At 40.7% G+C, this 27,738-nt stretch overlaps 1 protein-coding gene across 1 annotated transcript; it reads right to left on the reverse strand.

Annotated features, from left to right (window-relative positions):
* Window positions 1-19,015: 19,015 nt before the first annotated feature.
* Window positions 19,016-27,342, reverse strand: RWDD3 (RWD domain containing 3). The gene is made up of 4 exons (XM_074596584.1): window positions 26,988-27,342; window positions 20,760-21,244; window positions 19,905-20,020; window positions 19,016-19,806 (listed from the first exon to the last, which is right to left on the reverse strand). The coding sequence occupies exons 1-4, from the start codon at window positions 27,070-27,072 to the stop codon at window positions 19,692-19,694; spliced, it is 801 nt and encodes a 266-aa protein (XP_074452685.1). The 5' UTR covers window positions 27,073-27,342; the 3' UTR covers window positions 19,016-19,691.
* Window positions 27,343-27,738: the final 396 nt, after the last annotated feature.

The raw sequence follows: 27,738 nt of genomic DNA on the forward strand, positions 1-27,738 counted from the left end.
TCTTTCTGTCAGCTGCTGGAAAAAGATTAGTAGACGTTAAAGCCAAAAGCCAAAATCCAGCTGTGATTCATCTCCAACCTCACCCTAGAAACTTAACCTCATCCCAAATACCGGAGTTTCTCTGACTGAAACCAAAGGCTTGTACACGTGAACCATCATTTGTAACCTTAACACTCGCCACAACACACTTTCAACTATCATAACCAGATTTTCCTCGGCTGTGCATGTTTTTTAGTGATTAACATAGTACAACAGCTAAAATAGAAAATACCACATAGTTTCAGCTACTGAGCCTGTGTTTAACGGTGGCTCATCGCCCTGCGGGACTGCCAATGCTGCTTTTGCTACAGGCAAGTAAAAGAGTCAGAGAAGAGTCACATTGGCTTGGACCACCAGTGCACCCAGGCAAGGGCTCTAGCCATGGCCAACAGGGAAAAGAAGGAGACCACATACACTACAGGGATATTCCCTCCAGCCATCTCTGGCCTTAAAGATAATGCCTTTTTATTTAATACAAAAACGTACAAAGAAGAAAAATACCTCACTGGTGTTTCCCATTGCGTTCCTGAAAGAAAAGGGAAAGCTTCTGACAGAAGGAGCCCTTCCCCGAAGTGATGGTTTACAGAGCTCCTGCCAGCACAGCTCTTCCAGGGGATCCAGAGCAAGCTCTTGCCCTAAACCTAATGCGTAACAGCTCTATAACAACACACGATTTTTATGTATTATACTGGAGTAGCAAAGAGATAAACATTATTTCTGCCATTTTAAAACTATTCCCACATTTAGTAGACTTTATATGTAATTTCACAGAAGGATACATAATATATATCACATCAGCTATCACGTCTCTACCCCGTACTAGTTTCTTTCATATTTTCCGTCTACCTGGTGTCCAAGCAGTGCTTCCTGAGCCGGAGTCCACCGAGTCACAGCAACTGAGCCACAGGAAAGGCGCAGAGCTCTGCATTGCCTTTGCAATGTTTGATAAAGTTTAACGAGGAGGACACTTTATTCCTTCCCATCAGCCACTTCAGAGTTGCCCGTGGAAAGGCAAAAAAGCTTGGGAGTCATTGCCTGCTTTCTGTTCTAAAGAATAATGGCTTTATAATGTAATTTTCCAATGAGAAAATTAATCTGGCCATACAACCAATTAGAATAACTAAGAACTTCACAAAAGTAGGTCTCTGCAGCAAAGCACCCAGATTCCAGAATTTTGCAAATCCCAGACACTAACCGGCTTCTAATTTACACTGACACCAGACTACAATGACTCGCCTACATCTGACATTAAGCATAATTTAATGTTTGTTAATCAACAGTGAGGGGAAGTGTAAACCCTGCGTTCCCTATCTACTGCTTTCCCTCTCCTCTGCCGAGAGAGTTAGAGGATTTGCCTTGCTCTGTCTATCATCTTCTTTGGTAAACACCAGCCACTGGAGTAAATCTGATAAGCAGGCTGACTCCTGACCTCTTTCTTCATATTTGTGTCATATATAAATATGTTGCTGGCAATATTTTCTGGTGGTAAACTTCTTAGGGCTTTTTTAACCCATTAAACAGAAATGCTTTATAGAACAGAACAGAAGGGAATTTCAAAGTATTATAAATATAGGATTAGGAAACTTGCCAGCAATATCTATTGCTGACAGCTGACTTTATTAAAGTTCATCAGCATTAATTGCCTCATTGTTGAATGACTTTTGCATGTAATTATCACCAGCCTAAACACAGATTGCCTCAGGTACAGTATCTAATATGATCATGTATTCTGAAACCTATTAAAATAGCCAAGACGTAGCAGAGATTATTCTCTCCCGAATAGTAAGGAAATGAAAGAAGCAACAGAAATAGGGGGAAATTATTTTGCCCAGTCTAAACAGTGTTAATTTCTCTGTCTCGTTCCAAGGTTTCCAGCAATGCTTTGGTGCCACAGATGCTGAAGCAAGACTGAGAGATGCCAATTCCATACCAGTGTCATTTATCTCAAGGACAAGTGAAAATTCCTGTGCCCCACTAGAAAGAAAAAGCCTGAGGCATGATTGCTAAAATGGGCTTTAAACGTCATGCTATATTTTAATAGACAGAAAGATGGATACATCAATGTCTAAAATAATAATTCTTAGATTATATTTATCAGAACAAGGCAAGGCTGGAATTGTAATTTGAAGAAGTCTGAGCTCCAGCCTTATGAGCTAATACCCAAGGAGAGAGGACACACAGCCCCGTCTTTGAACTTCTATGCTGTTTTAAGATGTTTTCAAGATCTAAGGGCTCAGCATCAAAGACAAAATTTCACACTTCTTTTACACCAACCTAAAATCTTCACACCACATTACTATCCCATTCCCAAACCCTACTTTCTCAATAAAAAATAAATAAATCAATTGCTATTCCCTTTTCTCAATGTACCAGCTCTTTTAAGAATTAGCAGAATACACTCTTCTGAATCATTACATGCAAAAGACACGTGAAGGACTTTAAAAAGAAGTTTCAATAAAATAAAATTTTTCAATTTTGCTTGTAGATTTATTTGAAGTCTTCAAAAGGATCATCTTAAAAGCCACAATATCATCTCAGGAATGAGTTGCTCGTCATAGCAAATCTTGTCAATGATGTCAAATACCCGCCATTCTCATGCATATGCCTCCTTACGTGCATACCTACCTATCGCCTGCCAGGGTTCTGGAGTGACTTTTCAGGGAAACTCATATTCAAGATTGTGTTTCAGCCGCAGATTTAACGGCAAAGGACTTCAAAACTATGTTACACAGTATTTAAAACTACAGCATGAAAAGCTATACAGAATAAGGACTTTCAGCAGTGAAAAAGGATTTGACTGTGGAACACAGACAGCTTCAGAAATGTTACAATATTTTTAAACACTACTAAGCCCTTCTTGATTTGATGTTGTGTGCTGTCAAGGGCTTTTGCAGTTCTCTTGTAAGAAAAGTAGCTGCAGACATAAATGCTTGAATAAAGACAAGACTAGTCACATATTACCTTCCCTTACCCCTCCCCACGTTGCTTTTTCTCTCAAGTTTATTAGCATTAATAACTGGAAGCACTGATGTAGCCTTTTAGGGTATTAGACCAAACCTGTAAATTAATGCATTGGTTCATCACAATTCATTAATCAAGCCTGTGCTGGATTTAACAGACAGCAGATTATTAAAGACACCAAATTACACAGACGAAAAAACCCAGCTCCCAGAGGGTCAGATGTAATGTGAATGGTTTTGCATAAAACCATAAACCTGCTATTAAATTAAAAACAGGCAAAAATTATGTCCGCTGCTTATCTAAAGTAATTTTTTTTAAAAGGGATGTTACGCTAATTTACTTCTTAACTGGTCCTGGTTACACAGCAGAGGACTAAAGGTTAACTGCAATGGCTCCTCTGATGCTTGGTTAAGCAACTTACACTAACATATCCTGACTGAGGTGAAGAAATTAATGAAATTACTACTGTAATTCATTACTAATGGAAAATTGTCAATGCTTTCAGCTGGCAGTTCACACAAATTTTCTGCAGACATGAAGACCTAGCACTGTGACTCATGCTCTTAGACTTGCTACTCTTATTTCAAGTCCTAGCACCATTCATCACGGCCGAACTTTATGCCATGCAATCCAGCAAAGTTTAGCAACCTTTGATCTCAGTAGCTGAGGTCTTTCTACTGCTGTGACACGGGCTTATGAAGGAAGAAAAAATAACATGTAATTTTCAGCATCAATCTAAGGAACGCTAAAATAAAGAGAGAAGAGAGGCACGATCATTGCAACCAGCACCCAAAGTATTACAAACATAGGAAAGACTGTAATTTGCCAACTAATGATGCCAAAAGCAGTGTAAATGAGTGTAAATTTTATATATCAATTACCAATTTAAAGGACAACATTTGTAACTAATAGTAAACACTAACAGTCAGTGAAGGGCCTGAGCAAGACCGGTCTGTTGGGCTACGTGGCCCTGGCTTCCCTTTATATTCTTCAGCAAACCGCAAAACAGAGTATCAAACTGAGACAGGATGGCAAAGTTGTCCATCCCAAAAGAGAGATTCATCCGTGACTACTGTCATAGTTGTCATCTACAGATAGCAAGAATATGTTCTATTCAGTGACTTTGACACAAATGAAGTATTTAATATTACTTGACTGCATATAATATGAAACTCCTAAAAGGAGCATTCTTTTATGTTAATTTACAGGACGACGTTGTTTTATGGTTGTGGGGTTATGCTGGGAGGAAGCTAACAATCTTTATGATCTTCCCATTGATTCACTTTTTGTTTGTGAGCAAGAAAGATACTGTTTCTGATGGCCATACATTCCCAAGAGACAAGGATTGTGCAGCATGGTTCCCAATGGAGCAGCAGGGTAAAATTATGCAAACAAAAATTAAAGTTTGAATATCAGTATGGTTTTCCCCATGGGTAAGAGCAGAACTAAAAGAGGTAGGCAAATCCCTACCCATACGGGAACTCGACAAAGCACCCAAAGCTGCTTTGACTCTGTTCTGTGCATCTCACCATGTGAAATGGAAAGATCTGGCACCAGAAGAGTAACACCAGCATAGAGAGAGCTTTTAATGGAATACGACAGCAGAACTGCTGTCACATCCTTCCCTCCCTGTGGGGAGCAGGGCTCTGCAGAGGTTCAGCAACCACGGCCACAAAGTCCCTGTACCTCTCCTGAGGAGAAGCCAGTGCAAGCAATGGCTGCTTGCACCCAAGGCTGTTGCCCGCTCCTCATACTCCGTCCACAAGCATCCCATCGGCTGCTTTCAGGGACCGAGTGCTGAGGCAGAGAGGATCCCTGTGAGACCCGAATGGTACTTCTCAGGCTAAGATTTTGCTGAGTTCTAAAATTAGCATTTCTCATAAGGCAGTGAAGGGCATTACAAGAACTCTTACTCAAACTCCAGCTAACCCTGGCATCACAGCACACACCGAGAGCAAAGCCGTGCGCAAGAAGGTGTCTGTCTGCTTCGCTTCGCCGTTGTTACTCCCACTAATTAGTACAGCGGCAAACCTCAAAAATTAGGCAGTGCAACCTAGAAATCAAAGGAATGATAAGGTCTTCATGGACGAAGGATGCTCAGAATGTCTTTAATGTAAAAGCCTCTGGTTGTGTTATTTAATACATAAAAATGCCCTACACTTCTAAGTTAATTCTCATTGAAATCAGCTGAGCACTGCCTTTGTGTACTCACCACTGCTGACAGACTGTAACGTACTGCATCAAGCACATCCTTTTGCCAGTATCCCAGGCCAAACCTCTACTTCAAACACGGGACCCGTAACATCTTACAATGCAAATTAGTAACTCTTCTGTCAAGTTTTTAAAGCATTATTTGTAAACCCCACTTTAGAGTTCAGTGGGATGGTATACACAGCCCCATTCTTAAACACCAAGTGTCCCAAAGTACTTGAGGGGTTGGGGAGAAGCTTAGCACACGTACGTAACGCTGCTGGAATAGCTGGACTTCTCTATGTTACAAGCAGATGAAAACAAGGACTAGTTTAACAGCAACAACAAAGTACGCCTTCCTAGCGCTATAAAAATTACAAAATTTTAATGTTGAATGTGTTGCTTAATTACATAAAACTCTGCAAAGAATAACATGGTTTAAATTTATTATGCAAATGCTCCTAATTTATGACAGATTGCTACTTCAAATACGAGTATTAAATCTCTATTAGATCCGTTGAGGTAATGCACTAATATGCATCACTAAGGTCTTAAATTTCTAAGTAGCAATAGTGTTTGTTAGATGCAAATAAGGATTACCTTAATTAAAACACTATCCTCAGCATCTCAGAAGATTTAATCCAAATCTTTATATAGGGCACATTCATTATCTATCTCCAGTTAATAAAAATATGACCTACTTTGGTTACATTTTAGAATTTAACGTTGATTACCATTTTGTTAATAGAAATAAGATACTAAAGACTTTAAAGACAAGCCAAAAGCAATTTTGCCAGCCTAATTAAAATACTACTTAATGGCCTCAGAAGGAGCTTTATATTTATTCATAACAGTAGAGGTAGACTTTTTAGAAATGTTTTTAAAATATTGAATTAGGCAACAGACTCCTAAAAATATACCTAAGGATAACAAGTGAGATTTATAACCAACGAGCTTAAAGCAGCGCCTGAAGAGATTCAGAGAACTCCTAAATCCCACAGGGACACTTTCGAACACGCGAGCTGTTCTGATAAGCTCAACAAGACTCCTCACTTCTGTAGGAGGAGGCCCATACCATGTGTCTTTGCAGAAGCAAGGCTTAAATTAATCATAACACTCCAAATGTAGCGTCAAGTTACTGCTAAGTAGTAGTTTCCAAGGAGACATGATGCTTATCAAAATACTCTGATGTGCTGCAGCCTGCCAGATCTAAGACAGTATCTGAATGGGTTAGTGCACTTCTTAGCGAAATGCAGCTTATTCGGGATTAAATCAGGGACACAGCAGGCTCAGGGAGAAGGCAATGTTTTGGGAGAGCAGAGGGAATATACATTCTCACTGTAAAGCTTCTCTAGTACCTACTACTGCTGGATTAAATAGGATAAAGGGGGTCCAGAGGGACCACGGCCAGCCGAAGCACGTGGTCAGAGACCCCATGGGGCCACCGCTTCCCCAGAGCCATCCACTCACCTCCATGGATTTATCAAGCCCACGTGCAAAGTTGTCTTTTCACAGCTTTGCTCGGCAAACCGTAGCCTCCCTGTACATATCCTCTTCTCCATACAGAAAGATTGGACAAACACATACATGCTATAGAGACAGCGTGTCAGGATTTGTCCTTCAAACCCCCACGCAGATGCCACTTACAATATCCTAAACCAAAATATTTCTCTTTAAAGGTAAGAATGTAAGGTGATGGTTGAACCCAAAGTTTTGTCCACTTATCACCCAACAAAAACTCTAGCATATAGAGTTTCTCTTACTAAAATTAATTCAGATTGGACACCTCGAGTTATTGCTGGGTTTAGTTGATTGAAAGTTTTCAAGGGACTGAATAATCTTGCTGCTTTCAAAAGACACAATGTTTACGGCCTTCTATTACGAGTTATTATCAATTCTTACATTGTAAACCTGAAAGTATTATGGGTGAATAATGCCACAAATCTCTGACTAGGGTTCTCACCCCAAGTGGAAATTCCCAGTTTAATTAAATTCAATACATACTGTTTCCTCTTGACTCCCATCACGTAGAAGCCACTTGCTCCAACAAGGGGTCCAAGTAGCCAGTGGCTACACCAGGGGTTTACAAAGGTTGGGAGACCAAGTGGCAGGTTCAGGCAAAGCGAGATTGGTCAGAGAGGAGACCACGGGCAGATGTCAGGCTGTGCGCAGAGCTGAGCAGCACCGGGGGAAGCTCCCTGTGCAGAAGATGGCAATGGTTGGAAACACAAGGAGCAGAACTTCACAGCAGTGACCCTCATCCTCTGCTTCTCCCCTGACATGGGGCAGGGAGCCAGACGGGCAGCCCGCTGCTGAGCCCCCGGGCACCCTGTGGCCACTGGGACCTGCCACCTCACTGGCAAGTGGGGGCTGCTACCCACAGGGCAGGTGGGAGGCAGGCGTGACACCCGCAGCCCCCAGGTACAGGGCAGCCGGGGGCTCTGGCACCCACGCAAAGCCTCGCTGCAGCCGGTGGTCTCCATCCACACTTCCTGCTTTCACACGTTGCACTCCGTCTGGCGCTCGCTGCTCCGTTCCCTCACACTGGTTTTAGCAGCAGTTTCTAGTCCAATGTCTTTTTCCTTCTCCCTCATTCAGTATTTCCACTCTATTTCTTCTCTGCTTTGTGATTCTTTGCTGGCCCTGTGTCACCAAGAAGTGATATAAAAGCTCCTTCCCAGCTCCCAAATACACTTTCAGAAAAAAAAACCCAAGAGTAACGACACATTTTCCCCTCCACCTCTTTTGCCACACTCAGTCCAACAGCAGCAGCCATCGCAAACAGCCCTCCCGGCTGCCACGTGCCCCGGGACAGCAGCCTCCTGCCCCGTCCCCCCTCGGGTCCCCGCAGCCTCCCGACGCCACACGCGCCCATGGGGCTGTCCTCCGCAGCCCCCAAAAGCTGAACGCGAGGAGTTAATTTTATTAAGGAAGAAGGAATTTTTTAAGCCTAAAAAAACTGATGACATTAGAAAGCTCATTGTAAATTTTACATAAAGAGGTCTTGTCTCTTTATCATGTACATAAATGTCACCCACTGAAAGACTGTTGTCACAAATGCCTCCCATGAGTGCCGGATCTGTCTGTAACATGGCATATAAGATGCTTGTTCCTCTAGTAATCTGCACTTTTCAGCAATTATTAATTCCTTAAACATTTAAAATAGACCTTTTCAATTGTGCTTTCACCTCTTGAGGTCACTGCAGCAATTTCAGCCCGTGTGGCTCATAGTCTCCCTTTTAGCATTCATTTTCAAAGACGTATAAAACACCCAGACAAACCAAGAGTCAAAGGCAGACTCCCAAGGCTAAGATCTGCTTTTCCCCCAAACTCTTCCATATGTTAATATAACTCCCTTTTACCAGGCTTCATGCATGAAACAAGGGACTCTAAAATATTCCTTATCTCAGGGAAAGCACAATAGTCAGGATTTTTCCCCTTTCAACTCTCAGCTACTCCTCTCCATGAGAGCATAGGCTGGAAAGACGATAAGGAGAGTATTCTAGCAGATCTATCCCTCTCTCTTCCTCTATTATTAGGAAAGCGAAAAAATAAAAAACCCATTACCTCCAAAATGGAGGCAGGCTTTTTGTGAGATAAGCCACTCCTCCACATCGTGTATTCCACTGAAGGGATTCATATTGGGCTCAGTATCTTCTAATGGTTTCATCAGTTAATATTATATTGCTTTCAGACAGGAAAAAAAGAATTTTCCTCACACCGCGCTAAATAATTTGCCTTCATATAGACTGCATAAACTACATTTCTGAAGAGGAACAAACAATTATTGTTCCATTTATATAAGTGACAGTGGATGGATTTTCGCAGATTGACAGTCTGTATCCCCATACTGTCGGTGTTTTGCTGTGTAGCTGACTTTCACTATTTGGTCATTTTCTAACACTTTACAAATGGGAAGACATTTCACAGTAAAACCACAAAAGGATGGTGCTTTGTAGCACAGAGCTGTGGAATTAAGGTCTTCATGATGGCAAGATGGTCCCTAGCGTCAGGGCTACAATTGCCCATATCTATGAAAATAACCTGTGTAACAACTCGGACGGTTAATGGGATAATGTGGCATATAATGGGGGAGGGTGACAGTCAGGTGCCCCCAGAGGGACTGTCGAGATCAGTTCTCACGCAGCCAAAAACCAGCTCTGATGCCCACCTAACCCCTTGTGCCTGTCACAAGGTTGGCCAGGGACAGCCTCTGCCCCCTTTGCCTGGACAGAAAGCACATCGCATTCCCCTTTCTTCCAGCCCCAGTTGCCAGAGCTGCTTTCTCAGTTCTGGGGCCAGCCAGACTGAAATCAGGCCCGTCTGGGGCTCCTTCAGGCAGCGCCTGCACTTACACAGACCGTACGGGAAAGCAAGGCAGACCACCGCCTTCAGCACAAACCCATTCCTTCAACAAGCAAACCCGTGCTCTCCTCTTCAGGTCAGTATTGGCAAAGGGAGCAACTGAAGCGACACCCGGCCTACCTTGACCACGAGCATCCTCCATGGGAAGCTCTACCACTTCCAGACATTGTTTTCCAGTGAAATGACACTTCATCACTGAAAACAGACGCTGCCATCATAAGCCAATCACTACACAAGCCTTTTTAATTGCTCTCCTGTCTACGTTCAGTACGACGGGCGTTGTGAAACAAAACGGACCAAACGACGGGCAGTCTGCTAACCGCTGTACATTTCTGATTTTTACCACACTGTGCAATAATTTTCCACAACTGCCAAAGCTTCGTATTTCTGCAGAACATCAGTTTTCTGTTAATCAGTGGAAAGTCCACCCTTTTTACTTTGTATCCAAAGAAAAATGACTACCTTTTGCAACAGCTCACACAGCGTTGGAGCGACAACCTGAGGTTTACTGCAGGTTGTTTGTTCCCATACTAGTTCTCGTTCAAAGGTTTTAGCGTGTTCCAGCATCGCCTCTGGCTTTAGAGGGAATAAAACCAAACCAAACCAAAACAAAACAAAACCCACCTCTTACCTGTGCAGACAGTACTCTCTCAAATACATCCATGCACAACCTAAGAACTGTCGCTTCTGATTGCCGCAAGCTATGTTTTGCCATGAAAGTAATCTTTTCCCAGGCCTCTGCTTCCTCTCCTGCTTGCTACTGGCCACTACAAAAATAAGTCTGTTACACAAGTTAAAAAAAAAAAAAAAAAAAAAAATCTTCTGTTCAGGATAAAGAACCAGAATCCTTCAGAAAGACTTTGATATTTCCATGCGTCTGTGCTTTGGGGTTTGTGGGGGTGGGTTTTTTTTAAACTTATGAATGAGACCTACAGATTTGCTAAAAGTTCTGTTACCGTTTCACGGTACACTTCCAGAAGTACATCCCTTTTCTTTTCTGCTATTGGAAAATGGCATAAATAGAACCTATGCTGCTGGATCAGGAAAAAAAAAATAAAAATAAAATCCTTATCTCTACCCAGAAAAATCTTAAACCCCCCTGGCTGCTACCTCTAACAGTCCCTGCAAAATACTCTATAACACACACTCACAACTTTCTCTGTGGAAGTTTATTCCACAGCAGCTGAAATTGTGTAACATTTGTTGCTCTACTTTTAATGGTTTGCTGTTAGCAAGAAATTTTCCAGTGAGCTGTAACCCATTGCTACTTCAGATCCATAGGAAACCTAACAGCTAAAATTTCTCTCAGGACTTTCAATCTCACAGTCTACCTAAAGGCAGGAAAACTTTTTCTTTTTGCTGCTACACATTTATCCACAACTCATTTTTTTCAACTTAGCAGTGAATTTATAGAAATTATAGAAAATTTATATTAATATGAATATATTTAAATGAATTTATAGGAAAAAATCCATAAACTACAAGACTAAGAATCAATTATTTCCCTTTTTTACATAGCTACAACTAACAACTATGCAAAAAAATCCCAGTGATTCACTCTTCATTGTGCCAGCTACGGAGCACATTCCAACTGTCCAACTTTCAAAACCAGGGCTCCCCAGTACTGAACAGCTTCACCTTCTACAATGACCCTCTTCCTTTGGAACTAATTACATTGTTTCAATTTATTTACCCTTTCCAATAGATTTGGTCAGTCAAATCAGTATTTCTGAGCCAGCAGCAGTGCTCCTGTGGGTATTACAAACAGTGTTACACATCGAGTAGCCCAGCTTCCATGTCTGTTAAAAAACAGAGACCTTAAAAATCACCAGCGTGCTGCCTGTGCTTCCAAGCTTCGCCTTTGCCTTTAGCTGTCCCCAATTTCCCTGCACAAAGATCTCTCTAGTGCCAGCAACAGGCACTAGTGCTTAGATACCTGTTCTCCTCCGCTGAGCACTAACGTCAGCTTCTGCCAGGAGCTCGGAGAGGTGGCAACTCTGGACCAGTTTGGGGACATGCCTTTACTCCCGCTCTGCTTTATGACTATCCTTCTTCTTATGATAATTTTTTTCACAGCAACTAATATGTAAATGAACAGCTGCTCCTGAGGTTTTATCATTGTTCCTTTCTTTCTTTTAAAAAGCATTCCCCTGATTCTTCAAAATTAGTCTGAAGGAAACCTGTGGCATCTTTTAATAAATAGCATTATGGGAAGTAAATAACAGAATTCATAGCAAGCAGCTTCCAGCTCCCTTTCTACAGCTGCCTTTAAATAAATAAATAAAACATTAAAAAGAGAAAGAAATCTGGTGCATGGCTGGCAGGAAAGACATGTGCTCTGTGCCAAGCTCCAGGCATTCTCCAGGTACCGTGCAGCCCAGAAACTCTGACTGACACCCTCACACCCAGCTGAGTTTCTAGCGTTTGGCTCCTTGTCAATGCAAAGGTAACCTTGAAGTCCTCCTTTGCCATACTGGTACCTCAGAAGCAATTTTCTGGAACCCTTGTTGCCACTTCAGTGGAGCGTTTTCTTTCCCTCACATTTTTGCTCTTATTAGACGTGCCTCGTCTAACCCATACTTAAAGGGTGGCTCTTAATCTCACAGCAAATCCTTGACCCAGAATAGGTTTGCAGCACTTAAATCTTCTAATGCCACCGACCACCTTTATCATCCAAAACGATCTTTGTAATAGATGTGGAATTGAAATACATCAGCCTCCCAAGACGGTACACACTATTTGAGCAAGGACCATCTAACAGCTCCAAGACAGGTCTCTGTAATATCAATGCAGAAAAAGCGTCACAAAAATTAAACACTTACCTGTGTTCTCTGGTTTCACACAAAACTAGACAACTTTTTCAGAAAGTGATTTGTCAACCCTCTTAGTCCTTGCTTTCCACAAAGCCCGTATTTTGCAGACAATCTGCTCCTGGAAGCTGCTGGTCACCTCTTCCACCAATCTCCCCAGCCACCCGGAGGTATGACAGCCTGCCTTCCCACTCTTAGGAGACTTCCGGAGGTTGTTGCCTCAACAAAGCCTCTGTCATCCCTGGGTCATTTGAGGAAAATTTCTAAGAATTGCTCTAATTTCTCTGCAGACACCTACAGCTCTTGAGTGAGGTTAGTCATCTCTATACCCGCGAAAACTTCCATTGCTTGTTCTCAGTTCTACACGCTGTTCCTGCTAAAAAGAGAAAATGACAATGAAGCTGCATACTTATTTCAGGCTTTTCTACTTGAAGCTTGGATACAGTAGCAATTTCTTTGCTCGTATTCCCAAACCTCTTCACAGAGAGCAATCAATCCAAAAAAAGTTTCTTTTGGCTTCTCTGAGAGCCACATCACCAGTGTTTTTATTGCCGTCTGTTCCTTTCTACCACCTCCACTTCAACCAAATAAAAATCAGCCTCTGGCATAGCTCTATCCATACAGCTCAGCTTCTGTTCAGCATCTCACGTGGACAGTGTTCTCACAAGTAACTCAGTTATTTTACGTTAAAAGAGAACTGCTTTTTATATTATCTTGACTGAAAGGTACTCATAGCATCAACTCCCATAAAAACACACCCTGCCTCTGTATACTACAACAGTTTAGTGACAGATCAGAGACCAACAAAATCATTTTGCATTGATTTTTTTCAAAGTGCGTCCCAAGAACGGTAAAGGTACATTGATTTTAGCACCTTCAGTCTTAAAATCGTGGCACTGATTTTGCTCTGCAGCGTTCTCTGACTAGCGCTAGTGTAAACTTTAGGTTATTAGCCCCTGTGGCACTAATGTAAAAGGAGCATCAGGCTGCTCTCCTGATGTAAAGCTCAGATCAGGCAGCAGTCAAGCATTTGTTTTCTGCATAGGTGAAATTAGCTCCCTCAATTCTCTACCTAAAGTTCAAGAAATACCCAGCTAATGGCTTCAGTGGAGCAGTTAGATGTGGCCCCATAAAGGCTTACAGAGTACCTTGCCTCCAACCAGCAGGGACCGCGATCTACTATAACACAGTTGAGTTGGCCAGTTAAATTCAGCTCAAGAAAACTGTGATCGCTTCACTGTTTCCCACAGAAATCAGTCTTCGTTTCTTGTTCTCAGAAAGGTAAAAGGTCACAATATGCAGCACAAAGTAGTGCCCGTGTTCTCATGATCTCAGAGATCTTTTGTACCGTTTCATCCTAAAATGACTCAGCATTCAGGTTATAATAGATAAAAATGTATACATATAACAAATCTTAGATACCTATAATGGGAATACTGATAAAATATTGAAAGCAATTCCATGATCAGCTATGTTCTAATGCAGGATACAAACAGATTACTTGTATTACATTAAGAAACACAAAGAGAAGCAAAAGTGTAATGGTTATTACCTTACCAGAATAAAATTAAAGCACCTGAATACATAATTAACTGCAAATATTAAGGAATTCATTTTCGGAGTCCAAAGAATTCCTTAAGTGAATCTGTCTTGTAGGCAAATTTTTCTGTCACTCTGAAGAGTTCTCTTCACTGCAGGTTAATACTGGGAGGTTGGAAAACACAAACTAATATCGATATAAAAGCCAATATATGAACATAGCACAGAACAGTAACTGCAAAATGCTATTAGAATATTTACATTTCAAGTTCCATTTATATCTATAATTAAGCCTAAAAACAATCATAACTCTTGCATAACAACATAAAATTAAGTACACGTATAAAATATAAAACAAGAAAAGAGTGCTGCCAGTGTTGCATGTGTTATGCACGAAGAGACAGGATGATAATGTTTAATACAACTATAAGATATATGAAAGTTGATTCCAACAACTGCACTATTTCATAATATAAGCAATTTCAGTTTCGAACTCTGGCAGAAATACAGTGTGTGTAACATTTCATCATCTTATTTCAAATGAACTATAATATGATTACATTTGTATTTTCACAGATAAAGCCAAACAAATCAAGAGATGCTAGTTTTAAATCATCCATACGTGCGGTTTACTAAACTGTATTTAAAAGAAATTATGTAACCAAAATATTTTTCCACTATGAAGTTTCTTCAGGCTCATTACAGCACTTCTGCCTATAATTCATACTAATCTCTCTGGTTTTTGTGGGTCGTTCACACAGAAATAAGAAATAAATAGTCTTATTATAGGAAAATTAGCTAGAACTACAAAAACACAAAAAGCCTTATTCACAAAACAATCAAATCTACTTTCATTTTTTTTAATTGATTATGTCAAGGATTTTCATCTATGAGTTCCAACAGTGTCTTGTTCTCCCTGTAACAACAAATAGCAAATAGGGAGGGGGGTTGAATAATTATAATTATAGAATTATAATCTTAATGAGACTGAATAAGTAAAAAAAGCTGATTAATGCCCAACACTGACAATGTCCCCCATTGAAAATATTTCCCTCCTCTGGACCTTGGCATGCCTCACTGAAGTCATGCTATTCTCCCGAATGGTCGCCTGCTTCACAACATGTGCTGCTCATAAAAGCCTTCTTTCCAGGAGATCATAATAAAAAGCCTTAAATTTAAATAGTAGATATGCATGCTATAAATAATGCCTTAAGAGATTAATACAGAAAAGAAGGGAGTTTTATTCCAGCTCCTCCCTCTACCAAGACAGAGATGGTTTTATCTACAGACCTTAGTCACAGTGGCGGTCAGTGACAACTCTAAAAAAAACGAAACTGCAGAAAGATTGATTTCTTGCAGAATTGAGTAATTTAATCTGTTAGCACTCTAATGTCCTTCCTTCCACAGACATCCCTACTCTGCCACAGTAGCAGCATACATATGTAGCCAGACCTGATGTTACATGTAATAGTAAAAATTATCTGTATCTCATGTTGCCCTTTTGGTTCCTTCAGTTTCCACTTGCCACCCAAAGGGTAGTGAGAGCAAAGAGCGGCACAGATGGCCAGGCTATCCTTCTCAGACCACTGAAAATGCAGACATAAGACACTCCTAAATCATATGAAAGGAGCAGAAAAAGTGAACGCGTGTCGTCTGCCAACAAACCTGCCCGACACAGCCAGTGCCATCTCTTCTCGAGACTGGCAGGTGCCCACCCACGGCATTCATTCCACTGCAGCTTCACACACCCTTCTGAGGATCGAGCACGTCTTTTCCAGAATAGAATGGATGCTTTGGATGCGACGTATTCATGCAAAAACAACTGTGCAAATAGGCTGATGCTGGGTTGGGGGTTTTGCTCCTATTTCTATGTATCTTTCTTAATCTATTTTTTGTTTTCTTCACACTTAATACGCCAAGGGATTCAAAAAGACCAATCAAACCTCATTTTTTTCCTAAAAACTTGATTCTTCAAGTTGTCAGTCCTATTGCAAGAGCTTTCATTTTAGCCTGATTTTCAAAGGAAACTACAGTTATGTGGCTGTGCTGTCCATATTTATACTGCACCACATATTTCTAGTACAAAATTCTTCTAGAACTTTTGAATTCAACTAATTTCAATTAAAATGAGAGGTTAAAAACCTGAAAGCAACCAAGTTCCTGTAACTTTGATGAGAAGAGGTAGCAGACAGAGAAGACAAATGCTATTGATACTTTTACGATTTATGCAGAGAGCACAATCAACATCAGGCATTGGAGAACCCACCTGGGAAAGCATTGTCATGACTATCTCTTCTGCAAGAAAGGGCTTCATGTGTGCAATTGTTTAGACACATGCAAGTCCACAGGAAATGAGATTTTACCAATGATGCTGTTCGAAGAATATTATATATTTTATATATACATATGTATATTATTACAATATATATATATTATTGTGGATATATATAATACAACATCCACAAGAAAGCCAGCTTCTTATTTGTTAAACCATTTTTTTCTTTGTGGATTTCTTTTTCCTTGCAATTGACTGTCTGATTCTGATAGCTATATGCACCTCACTAACTTTTTAGACACTGATACGCGCTCTCTAACTATTCTCAGGAGTTCTGATTTCATTTCCCTGTTTTCTTCTCCTGTGTCTGCTTCAGTTCCCTTGGAGGGCAGAACATGCACCACAGTATGCATTTCGATGACTTTTGTGCCCCAGGGGCTCACAGGCTTGCCCATCTCTTTTTACAACAAATGCAAACAAACCATCAGTTAACAGACAGCTGCAATATCCTTCCAAAAGAACAACCTTTAAAAATATTGTTTACTTGTCTGAACACAAGATATCCTCCTACCCTTCAGAACAAGTGACTGATTGATGGGTAGGCAAAAGCATTTGCTTTGACAGAATCAGACTGACATCAGTTTTCATGTTCTTTGCTGTCTGAACAGTATCAAGCTGATCGGATTTGTAATTCTTCTGAAGCACATCAAACCAAGCAAAAAAACTGCAGTCCTTTCCTACACTGGACTTGTTGATTTGTCCAATATAAGTTAGTGAGTAATAAATTCAACTATGATAAAAATCCATTGTATAAACTGCTTTTTACAACTCCTGAAACACAGAAATCAACTAGCTTCTTACCACAACTTCGTTTAGCAAGATGAGCACAGACCAGAACAGAGTTGCAACTCACCCAACTGTCATCTGTTCTTTAACTTCTTTTAATTTTTAAAATTGGCTGTTGCAGAATGCTAGCTCTGACCAAAGAGTTAACCAGGAGTGCATCAGGCAATAACATTCAAGAAAATACGTAAGTTTATATCCAAGTGCAACTGGCAACCACTGACGCCACAAATGGTCTTTCTTACGCAGCTAATTCCAGTAGCTTTTGTAGTAGGGAGGAAAAATTTGGACAGTCTGCATCATATCTTGCAAGAAAGATGACCACCACAACTGTACACCTCAATTATTTTTGTAGTTACACGCAATTGAGATCACATGATTAGGTACACTATTCAAGCCAATTCCCAAAATCAAGAGAAAGAATACACAACTGGTTTACACAATTGGACAGGGCCCCGACTAGACTTTAATGGCCAAGATTGTGATACAGGTTGTGCTGAAGTACCTTACTATTCTTTTTGCAGAAAAGTGGAGCATTTTAAAGTAAAGATCTGGCTGAGGACATAAAATCCATCTGGCATAACTCTACAACATTTAGATTTGCAGGGAGATACTGATCACGTTTCCTTACACTGTACAAGCACAGGCCTTTTCTTGGTTTTGATACTTGTCAGCTCTATCGCATAGTATAAGGAGAGAGCCTCTGCATTTTTTCAAGACTTTATACTCCACTGACATACAGCTTTTCAACATAGATATTTTAACTGGGAATAGCTCAATTCTGAAAATTATCATTTAGAATATATGTTATTTTAATATTTTAAAGATACTTGTGTTTTATTCTTCTTTATAAAAGTAAAAATTCATTTCTGCATACACTTAAAATAATAGAAAACTAGATTTCCTTTCTCTCAGGAAGCAATTTCAAAATAATATACAACAGATTTGTAAAACCTGTTTAACCCAGTCTGTTTTCTACTGTGCTTGAAGTACTACTATACGTGCTATACATGAAAGATTCATTAAGAGCTTCTGCTACTGTCTCATTAAATAAGCCTCAGGGCTTAAAATAACATGCTAACATACGTATTTCAGACACTCCATATTAGGAAAATTACCAAACTACTTAAAAATTTAAGAAACTCTCAAATCGTCTAAAACCCTTTACACATTTGATATCTCAAATAATAAAACCTAAAAATATTAATAGTTTGCTTTAGTTGCTTTTCTAGTATACATAAAGAAAGAGGTGTGAGCTCATGGTCTGAGTATGAAACTGGAAATCAGAATATCTTACATCATGATTCGCCAAACCACACTGCAGGAACTAACCAAATTGTAGCAGTCTTCCCCCAGTACAACAGAGAGAATTTAATTTACACTGAATTGATCAAATCTATTCAGTTAACAAAGAATACAGGAGACATTTGGCTGCTGGGAGTGAGTTTTAGACAGCAGTAAAGCACATGTCTAGCTACATGCTAAAACCAATTGAGATGGCATTACTAGTTACTGAGAAACTCATGACTTCAAAATTTTTACTACTGGACAACTCGTCTAGTCTTGCTAGAGAATGGTATCAGGTAAAATAGAAACAAAAGGACATTAATAATTATAAGAAATAAGTATCCAATTCTCCCCAGGGAAACAGAACTTGCACAATTTCATTTGTAAAACTGATGTATACAATTTGTAATATTATACTGAAGTAAAACACAGACTAGTAATAAAAAAATTTATAAACTGGCCAAGGCCACTCACCAATCAAAAAAAAATGCTAAAGGAAAATTTAATAGCCAGTTAAAACTTACCAGCTTCTAAAATGACAGAAGACTTGACCAGAAGTCTTGAGAGAGAGAAGACTGAAATCTGTATACATACTGCTCTGACAGTTTAATTGAATCAAGGTATCTAGTATCTGAAGAGGCACAGACAGTAAAACCAGATAAAGTGCAAAAAGGAACCTGTAAACTAACAAAGAAAATACCACAACTGGCTTTACCTTAGCTTTTTAATCAATTTAAATTCTCCACTTGGGTGTTTTTATACATTTTTGAATAAAAACTAACATCCAAGAAGACACTTATAAGTTTTTTCAGGCCTCAAGTGACATGAACTTTTTCTTTAAATCAACAGTCTAGCAATTATAGTCAAATAAATGGAGAAGGAAAAGTTAGCAGATGAATACCTAAGGGATATTAAGTATATGCTGTCCTCATATATTCAAATCTGTGTTTGCTCTGCTTTTTATAGAAATATCTTCATTTAAGCTTTCAAAGCAGAATTAATCATGCTTTCTAGCAGTCCATTTTAAAAAACCACTACCATGAGAGATAATAACCAAAACATTGAAAAACAGGGATTGCAAAACAGAGTGTAACTAGAAGACTATTATTTTAACATGATTTCTTCACAATCTCTCATGCTTGCCATGCAATTCTCACAATTAACTCCAGATTCCTTGGAAAAAGCCATGAACATATAAATGTCAAAACATTGTCAATTCTTAATGTATGAATTGCCTTCTTGGTCTTGCAAGAGGATGGCTACTTCTAGCATTTTTTGCAGAAAAGCTTTAACGTTGTTTGCCAAATTAGTCCTTTGATCTTCCATCAGCATCTGCAGTCAACCACTGCTTTGGTCAAAGAGTTCAGTGTTTTCTTTTCATTTTATTTTAAGAGAGGAGGCACAAACTCAGAGAAAAGAGTTGTAAGTCCTGCAGATTCAAATTCCTTTTGCAGCTCATCCAGCGTTGAATATTCTTTGACTTCAAACGTCTGAAACCTACATTGTAAAAGGGAAACTCATGAGTATGCCTAGATCTGTCAGAATGTAATTATCGACTCTGTTACTTTTCTATCCACAACAGTACTAAATTATACCTTTTATGCTGTGACTGTACTTTTGTCTCACACAGTACACTAATCATTTTCTCTTTGCATTTCTTTCCACTTGAGTCCACATCTACCTTAGAAGTTTTCTGAAGAATCAAGTACTCCTAAATGACAAAAGAGAACAAAACATTAAATATCACCTAGTATATTTGAATTTTAGTAAAATACAAAAATCTATAACGAAACATACAGATTTTTTTCAGAACATAGCAATCAAACTTTGAAAGTGCCAATCCCAAGAGGTGCATGGCCATTTCTATCCATCAGCTTGAAGTTAAGCCCAGTCTTAAGTGATCTAGAGAACATGAGTTTGAAAAGCCAAAACATTCTTCTCCAGTATTACCACAAAAACCTGCCTAAAGTGGTGGCAATTTATAAGTACAGAAGTTCAAAGTACGTAAGTACAGAAATTCGTAAGGAGTTCAAAGCCTAGGCATGCAGTAGGATCCCCATGTGATGTCAGTCAAGGAAAGAGGCAGAAATGAGCTAAAAATATGTGTTATTAATTTCTCATCACGAATTTTCAGTTTTCTGGGGCGTTTGGAGAATACAGGAGCCCAAACCTAGGCACATTACAGTCAGGAAAGACAGGGAATACAGGGGTATAATTACAGTGGGAAGCAAAGCAATACAGGCCACAGGTCTACGGGTATAACTGGTTTCTTTCTCATAGAATAACTTCTTTTTCTTAAATACAGAATAAAGTTGTTGGGCCTTCCTGGTCTCCTAATGATCCATCTGTTTCCAAAACTGTTAATCTTAGAAAAACACACACAAAAAATTCAGACACATAGGTTTCAGTGGTAAATCGATAGAACTAGTCAACATTCATTGTTCCTGCACCTTAATGTTGCTCCTGTCACCCTGAAGAAGAATCAATATTATCCTGCCCATGAACATCAGTCTTCCAGTCAGCCTTAGATCTGAAGTCCATTTTTCCACAGTTTTGACGTATTTTGCCTTTGCTCTCATGTGATCTAAATGCAAAAGGAGCATCCAGATACCATCCTCTGTACTTGTTCCTTTTGACAAAGTAGGTTTTTCATTGCAAACTGTTGCTGATTGCTTAACGACATACTTAAGATGCTGCTGTATCCAAAGAATCAGATCATGTACCATGGGTTCAGAAAGATGCTTCTTTGCTTGTTCAAGTAATTTATCTTTCACGTCCATACATTGGGCCCTTGTAAGCTGGTCTGAGTTAACAGAAATATCCGGTAGAGTTGATGGATAATTGACTGGTAAATGAAATAACAGCTTTAAAAGTACATCTGTATCCAGTAGTTCTTTCACGCTGATTTGAATTCTAAACGTGATTCCATGCGTCTCTGGGAAGTATCAAAAAATAAACATTAATAGTTTGCTTGAAGTTGAAATACATATATATATATTATTAAGTCATGTTATTTTCTTTAACAATTCAACTCAAATGACTGCCATTCCATATAAAGTAAGGGTTTTTTTTTGTGGGGTGGGGGGTTGCAACCAATGGCTCAAGCTATACTTGCCGGGGATCCTGGAATGAAACACTTCCATATTATACTAGAAGGAAAGTTATTAACACATTCTAAAAAGCATTCACACCTTTTGGCTCTTTCAAAGTCTAGACAAGTCAGTAATAAAGAACTGTCTCTCAGAAACACATAAGTCAGCTTCTACAGCTCAATAGTAGCAGCGAGGACAACCAAAAATACAGACTTTTCTGGATGGACTCAGCGCTGCCCTAACTTTGCTCACAGAGAAACCTGTAGGATGTCTACCATCAATATCAGCGCAAGGTAAGTAGACTTGTCCTACGTATTTTTGAAGATTTCAAAAGCAGTTCTACCCTAGAGAGATTTGAAAAGAAAAAAGTCAGATTCTTTGTCCCCTACAACTTTCAGGGAACCTATGCTTAATTCTTCTCTGTCAACTTCTCTACAACAGTTGGACTGTCATAATTAAAACATCTCTGATGTACATCTGACCCTAGATACTACATACATACATATATATACACACATACTTATATAAAAATATGCATATATATACCCACATATCTACTCAAAACGTCTTGTTGGTCTACTTCAGAACAGAAATATTTTCAGAGTGAAAAGAATACATGCAGTACATAACAGGAAGGGCAAAAGACCACATCCTCCTGAAAAATCACATAATCAAAGACAATGAATATGAAAGTTATGTACAGTAATTCCTGCAATAAAACCTGGACTAAAACATGTTTCACAGAAAAACAATACAAAACTTCATGAAGAAAAATGCGAGGACAAAGACCTAACCTACTTTTCCTCCTCTGCAATGAGAAAGAGGGTATCAGATAAAAGATGCTCTTCTTCAGATGTTCTCTGCTTGACCCTTTTGATGCGTTCCAAACACCTCACCCCATTTCTTTAAAAAATTGCTAAAACGTCAGGTTGGTTCATTCTAGGAGGGCAGGAGAAGCCGGATTTGAAAGGCAGATTAGAGCAGTGCTGGGTTTCAGAGGCGCTCTTTTGAAGTGACTTGCCACCTTCTCCCCCTACCTCATCTTACCTTCCTTTACATGACAGTCAGTTGCATTATGTTTTATTAGTATTGCTGATGCTGCTAACCACCCTCAGTGCTCTCTATGATTTTATATTTGAACCCTACTAAATAAATGAAAGATCCTAAAAGTGGCTTGGACAGACAGAAGCACTTTAGAGAAGCTTAGCTAAGGGCTTGTTTCCAAACCTCCTTCCTGGGTCATACAAATAACTCTAGGTCAGAGCAGTCACAAAATAAAAAAAGCAAACCCTCCAAACCCAATAATCAAACTCTAGCATTACTACAAAGAAGTCTCCAAACATCTACAAACCATTGCTACAAAACCAGAATCAAATCCAGCACTGAAACTAGTGGATGCAAATCCAGTGAATTAAATGACATCACACCCAACCACGCACATAACTACACATGCTATATGTCAAAGCCTCATTCCATGTCAATGGGAGTTGGTCTCCAATCTTCTGAGACCCAATGAAAGGTTACAGACTATTTGTAAGACAAGTTTATTCCTCAGAAATGTACCAGGCTTGGAAGAGACTCCAGTCTCCACAGCGCCCATCAGGCAGCACGTGGCCCTCACTCACAGGCCATAGCTATGCAGGAGGACCCCAAGCCTTCCCATTCCAATGTCTGCCTTTTGCTGCCCTGACAAATGTTTCTTACAGGGCACTAGCAACGATAGCTCCTCTGCCATTATGCTAGGCTCCGGACACATAACCACACACAGAAGATGAAAAGCCTGCACTGCACCTCTTGGGACCCCCAGCACCCTCGTAGCCACCATGGAGGGTCTCCACACACACCTGAGCATCGCATCGCGCTGCACAGACAGTCCCTGCCGACCCACCTCCTTCCAGCTGCCCTGTACACAGGGCAGCCACACCAGGTACGTGGCCAGCTGAAAGCAAGCGGCATTTGGCTGAACAGTATTAACATTACTATATTCCTGCCCATGAAGTACTTTATTTTAAACTATGCTGCCAATAAATTTTAAAATGCACAGCCTATAAATGAGTTGAAGAATACTACTCTATTGCCAGCTTAATTACAGTGACAGAAAAACATGTTACCTTTCTGATAATCCTCCTAGGATTTCTTCACTTTCTTGTCATAACAGATCTCACCAACTCAGAAGTAACTGAGGGATAAACAGACAGGCCAACCTTGCCCCTTCGGCAAGGGCCTCCTGCTGCAGTGATCATATTCTTAAGCCTGCAACAATCTCACACCTTTCCCTGTGATGATGAACTAATCCGAAGGAAGCAGCGCAGCCTCGCATCCCAAGGTGTATTACCCTGAGCCATCGCAAAAAGCCCAGCCGTGCTCATTTACATCTGCTTCAGACTTACTTTTCAAAAAGGAGAATTGGTTCAAAACGTTTGTGGGGCTACAGTGTCTAAAGTTTATTTAAACATTCCAGCATCCATTTTCTGCACCAGCACTGCAGACGGCTGGCAGAACAAAGAGCGAACCTCCGTCGCCCTGTGTAACGAGGCTCTAAAGAAATACTTCCTTTGTTTGCACATGCTACAAGGTCTGAGTTGTCTTCACAGCAAAATAGTGATTATTTCTGAAATAAAAGGTTGGGTTTGACCGTTCTGCTGGCATTTAATGTGCTAATAAGACTAAGCTCAATACATTTTAACTCATTTTCCCCCCTAGCTGCATGCTTATCAGTATATTTAGCTCTAGCATACTTCAGATTTTTTCTTATGTTCCATGTCAACCAGACAGATATCCCCCTCCTCTCCTGCCCAAAGGCATTTTATGCAACACATGCAGTCTATTTTTAAATTCAGAAAATGGCACCTACTAATGTACAAGCTTAGAATATATAAATATATTTTTATAGCAAGCTTGGTGAGCAAACCAGAAGAGAACAGATTAACAAGTAAATTATGGATTTCTATCTGTAACACTAATCTTTGTAAATAGATATGTGAGGTAAAATAGATATGCTGTAATTAGTTTATTTAAATTCATCAACATATTGGTTTTGATAAAAATGTATTTTAAATTCTGAATACTGCATTGTTAAATTCCAGAAAGCCAAAGTTTTTAGCATACCAAGAGACCTGCGAAAGCATTTTCTTACATCTCTCAAAACCATAAATCCCCAATGGCCCCCTTTTTGATCCTGTGGATCTACAGGCAAATTACTCTTAATGTATTAGAGATAGCATAACATAACAGTTTTACTGGAAGTTACTTCTGTAGACCATTTGTCAGTGATAATTTATATGGTTTGAAGAGATAAAGCAAATGTAAGCTAACGAATACAGCAAAACTTAATTGTATACAAACTACAGGATCTGGTAGCTCAAACGTAAAGCAGAAGTAAATTCTCAAAGAAAACTACCAATCATCATTGTTGTAAATAATTTTTTCAATTCTAGCAGAAAACGATGGAAATCAATATGCATGATCCTTACATATCACGAACACAGGCTGGCTAAAGACCCTGCAAGGTCACATAACATCAATATAAATGTAATATGGCACTTCACTTTACGTCCCAGGAAAGTTTCTAAGCCTTTTTTCATCCCAGTAACTTATAAACACAAAATCATTTTTCTGTATATGAAGCACAGAGAAGGACGTGTGTATATTTTTCTAACAGATTTGGAGGAACAGACGTGCATATGCAATGTTCAGATACATTCACGTTTTTTAAAATAAACATCTGCTAAGCCTGGATACTGTATTTTCAAATTATGCCTGAAATAACATTCCTGAACTTTTTGATTTTAAGAATATAAAACTCAGCTGAAACATTTCATCAATCATATTTTAAAAATACAACTCTAAATACCAAGTAAAAAAATAAAATGGCAGAATTACCTGCCTGTACTGGAGCAAGAAGTGCCATGTAGATCTAGAAACAAAACAATTCTGCTTTTAGATTACCTCAGTTAATTGTGCTCCATGCAGACACTAATGTCTTCATCCCTCTGAGGCTGTCTACACATAAAGTCCTCTTTTCAAATAACCACTTGCTGTTCTGTGCAAATCTATTTCAACAACTATTTTCAAATAAAAGTTCAAGGTTTATTCAATTCTCTGTAACTTTATAGTTACAGTGAGTCACTCAAGAGCAGACACACATAACTTCACACCAAAGCAACACAAAGTTATTTTCACAGAATCACAGAATGGTTGAGCCTGGCAGGGACCTCTGGAAGTCATCTTGTCCAACCTCCCCGCTCACGCAGGGCCACGTACAGCAGGCTGCCCAAGGCAACATCCAGATGGCTTTTGAGTATCTCCAAGGATGGAGACTCGACAACCTCTCTAGGCAACCTGTTCCAGTGCTTGGCCACCCTCACAGTAAAAAGAGCGTTTCCTTATCAATCCCGGTTCTTTTGGCCTGAATACACACCAGACAAAATCTGACGTCAGGCCACTGGATCCATTTTTAACAGCATTCTCCAGGACTTTACTGCATTCCAACCAGCAGGAAGCTGCTTGCTGGCCATCGCTGAACTGGGGAGCTGGGCAGCATGCTGCAATAGCTCCCAGGACACCGGGGAATAGTAAGTGATACAGAATATATGCATATTCTGTGTGTGTGTGTGTGTGTGTATATATATATCGAACAAATATATAGGAGAGTTGTCACATCTGTGGTAGGCACTAAGCAAAACTTACTTATGATCTGGATCTGAACAGACGTGCAACACTTGCATATCCCACCTGACACTTTCTTTAAGCCTGATAGTAACTGCTGTTTAACACTGGAACTACTGAGATTTACTCTGCCTTGCTGAAGGCGCATCTTCACAGCACTGTGACGGCAAAGACTGATAAAAGTCACCTCCTAAAATTACGTTCTGATCAGTGGCCACCATGGCTGGTGCAGAAAATGTGGAGTAGAGATGTCTACGGTCACCTCATTCCCAGGCAAGCACTACAAATCTTCTCACTTCCCTACCTACGACGAACACGGGAGATTAGCCTTAGTACCCTGTAAAACCTACAGCCACACACGTACTGCTGAAGCTAGAGAACGTACGGCACATCGTAAGGCTCAGATTATCACCCTACACCCAGAAAAAGAGAGAGATGACGGAAGGCTTCTTATCCACAGCAACAGCTGCACCCCTATTAAATACTACAGGATAAATGCCTGGTCTTGTTACATGTGGGAGATGCAACTGCTTATTTCCCCCACACAGCAGCTAGCCCATTCCCACTGCTGCCCTTCACCTACTGCAAGCTTCCACACAGGGCGGGAATGAAGAAAGTCGCTAATTACAACTGAGGGCCCAAGTAGGCCTTGTCCCCTACAAAGAGGCCAGCAAGAAAAATACACAATGGGGCACGGAAAGCCGAGAAGGCACCTATCTTTGACGCTGCCGCTAATATAAAGAGATTAAGCCGGTGCTGCCCCGCTGGGCAGAGCGTCGTCGTCCCCACCCCCCCCCCCCCGTCACCGGGGAGGATGACCGGCTGAGGCGCCGCCGCCGCGCCGTGTGTCGCTTGAGCAGGGCGGCGAGAGCCTGCCGGCCCGCGGTTTTCTCGGCAGAGGATCCCGGCCGCCTTCACCTGAGACCGCCAGCACCTCGCAGGCGTCCGGCTCGCAGTAGATGGCGGAAAGAGCCGAGAGCTCCTCAAGCGCCAGCTCCGACATGGCGGCGGCGGCCGAAAGCGCGGGCCGGGGTGGCGGCGGCGCCCCCTGCCGGCGTCCGCCGGCAGGGGATGCCGCCGCCACCCCGGCCCGCGCCCCAGGGAGAGCATGGCTGCCGGTGGGGCACTTCCACCCCGGCCTCCCCCTCGGTTCAGGCAGGCTTGTCAGGGGACGAGCAGGCCGGCAGCCTCCGAGGCAGCGAGCGACCGCGGGCAGCACCGGAGGCGGTGGCGGGAGGCTGCCTTTCCCTCAGCGCCCAACAAAATGGCCGCCCTCCGCAGCGGCCCGCCTCCGTCAGCCGAGGTGTGACAGTCTCCGACCCACAAAAAGGAGTAAGCTCATCGTCCTCGGGGCTGTAGACCGTCAGCTGAAGCGCAGCCACGCACCCTCATAAAGTTTTAAACAGAATATAAATTTATGCTGCCTGTATTCAACTGTTGTGGCTCTGTAATCCGTCTGAGCTCTTCTTCAGCCAATGGTATCATTAAGTCCCAGGTACAATCGTCTCAAAATAGTCAATATCTTTCCATTGTTACTAAATCTTTTCCAGGAAAGTATACCATGCTATTTTTAATCCCCTAAATTGTGTTGAAATCACAAGAAACATGAGAGTGCAGAGCTGGGAATGAGGGAAATAACATGAGGGGAAGGAGAGGGGAGCTGTCAGAA

Source organism: Larus michahellis, chromosome 8, assembly GCF_964199755.1.
Source record: "Larus michahellis chromosome 8, bLarMic1.1, whole genome shotgun sequence".
In the NCBI taxonomy this organism is placed as follows: domain Eukaryota; kingdom Metazoa; phylum Chordata; class Aves; order Charadriiformes; family Laridae; genus Larus; species Larus michahellis.

Bases quoted from the DNA above. Each gene is read 5' to 3' on its own strand.
- RWDD3 (XM_074596584.1), bottom strand. From the start codon at position 27,072: ATGTCGGAGCTGGCGCTTGAGGAGCTCTCGGCTCTTTCCGCCATCTAC. The intron at 20,021-20,759 runs GTGCAGGAACAA...TTTGTCATTTAG, and splicing joins GTGACAGGAGCAACATTAAG to GAGTACTTGATTCTTCAGAA. The intron at 19,807-19,904 runs GTATAATTTAGT...TTTACAATGTAG, and splicing joins GTACAGTCACAGCATAAAAG to GTTTCAGACGTTTGAAGTCA.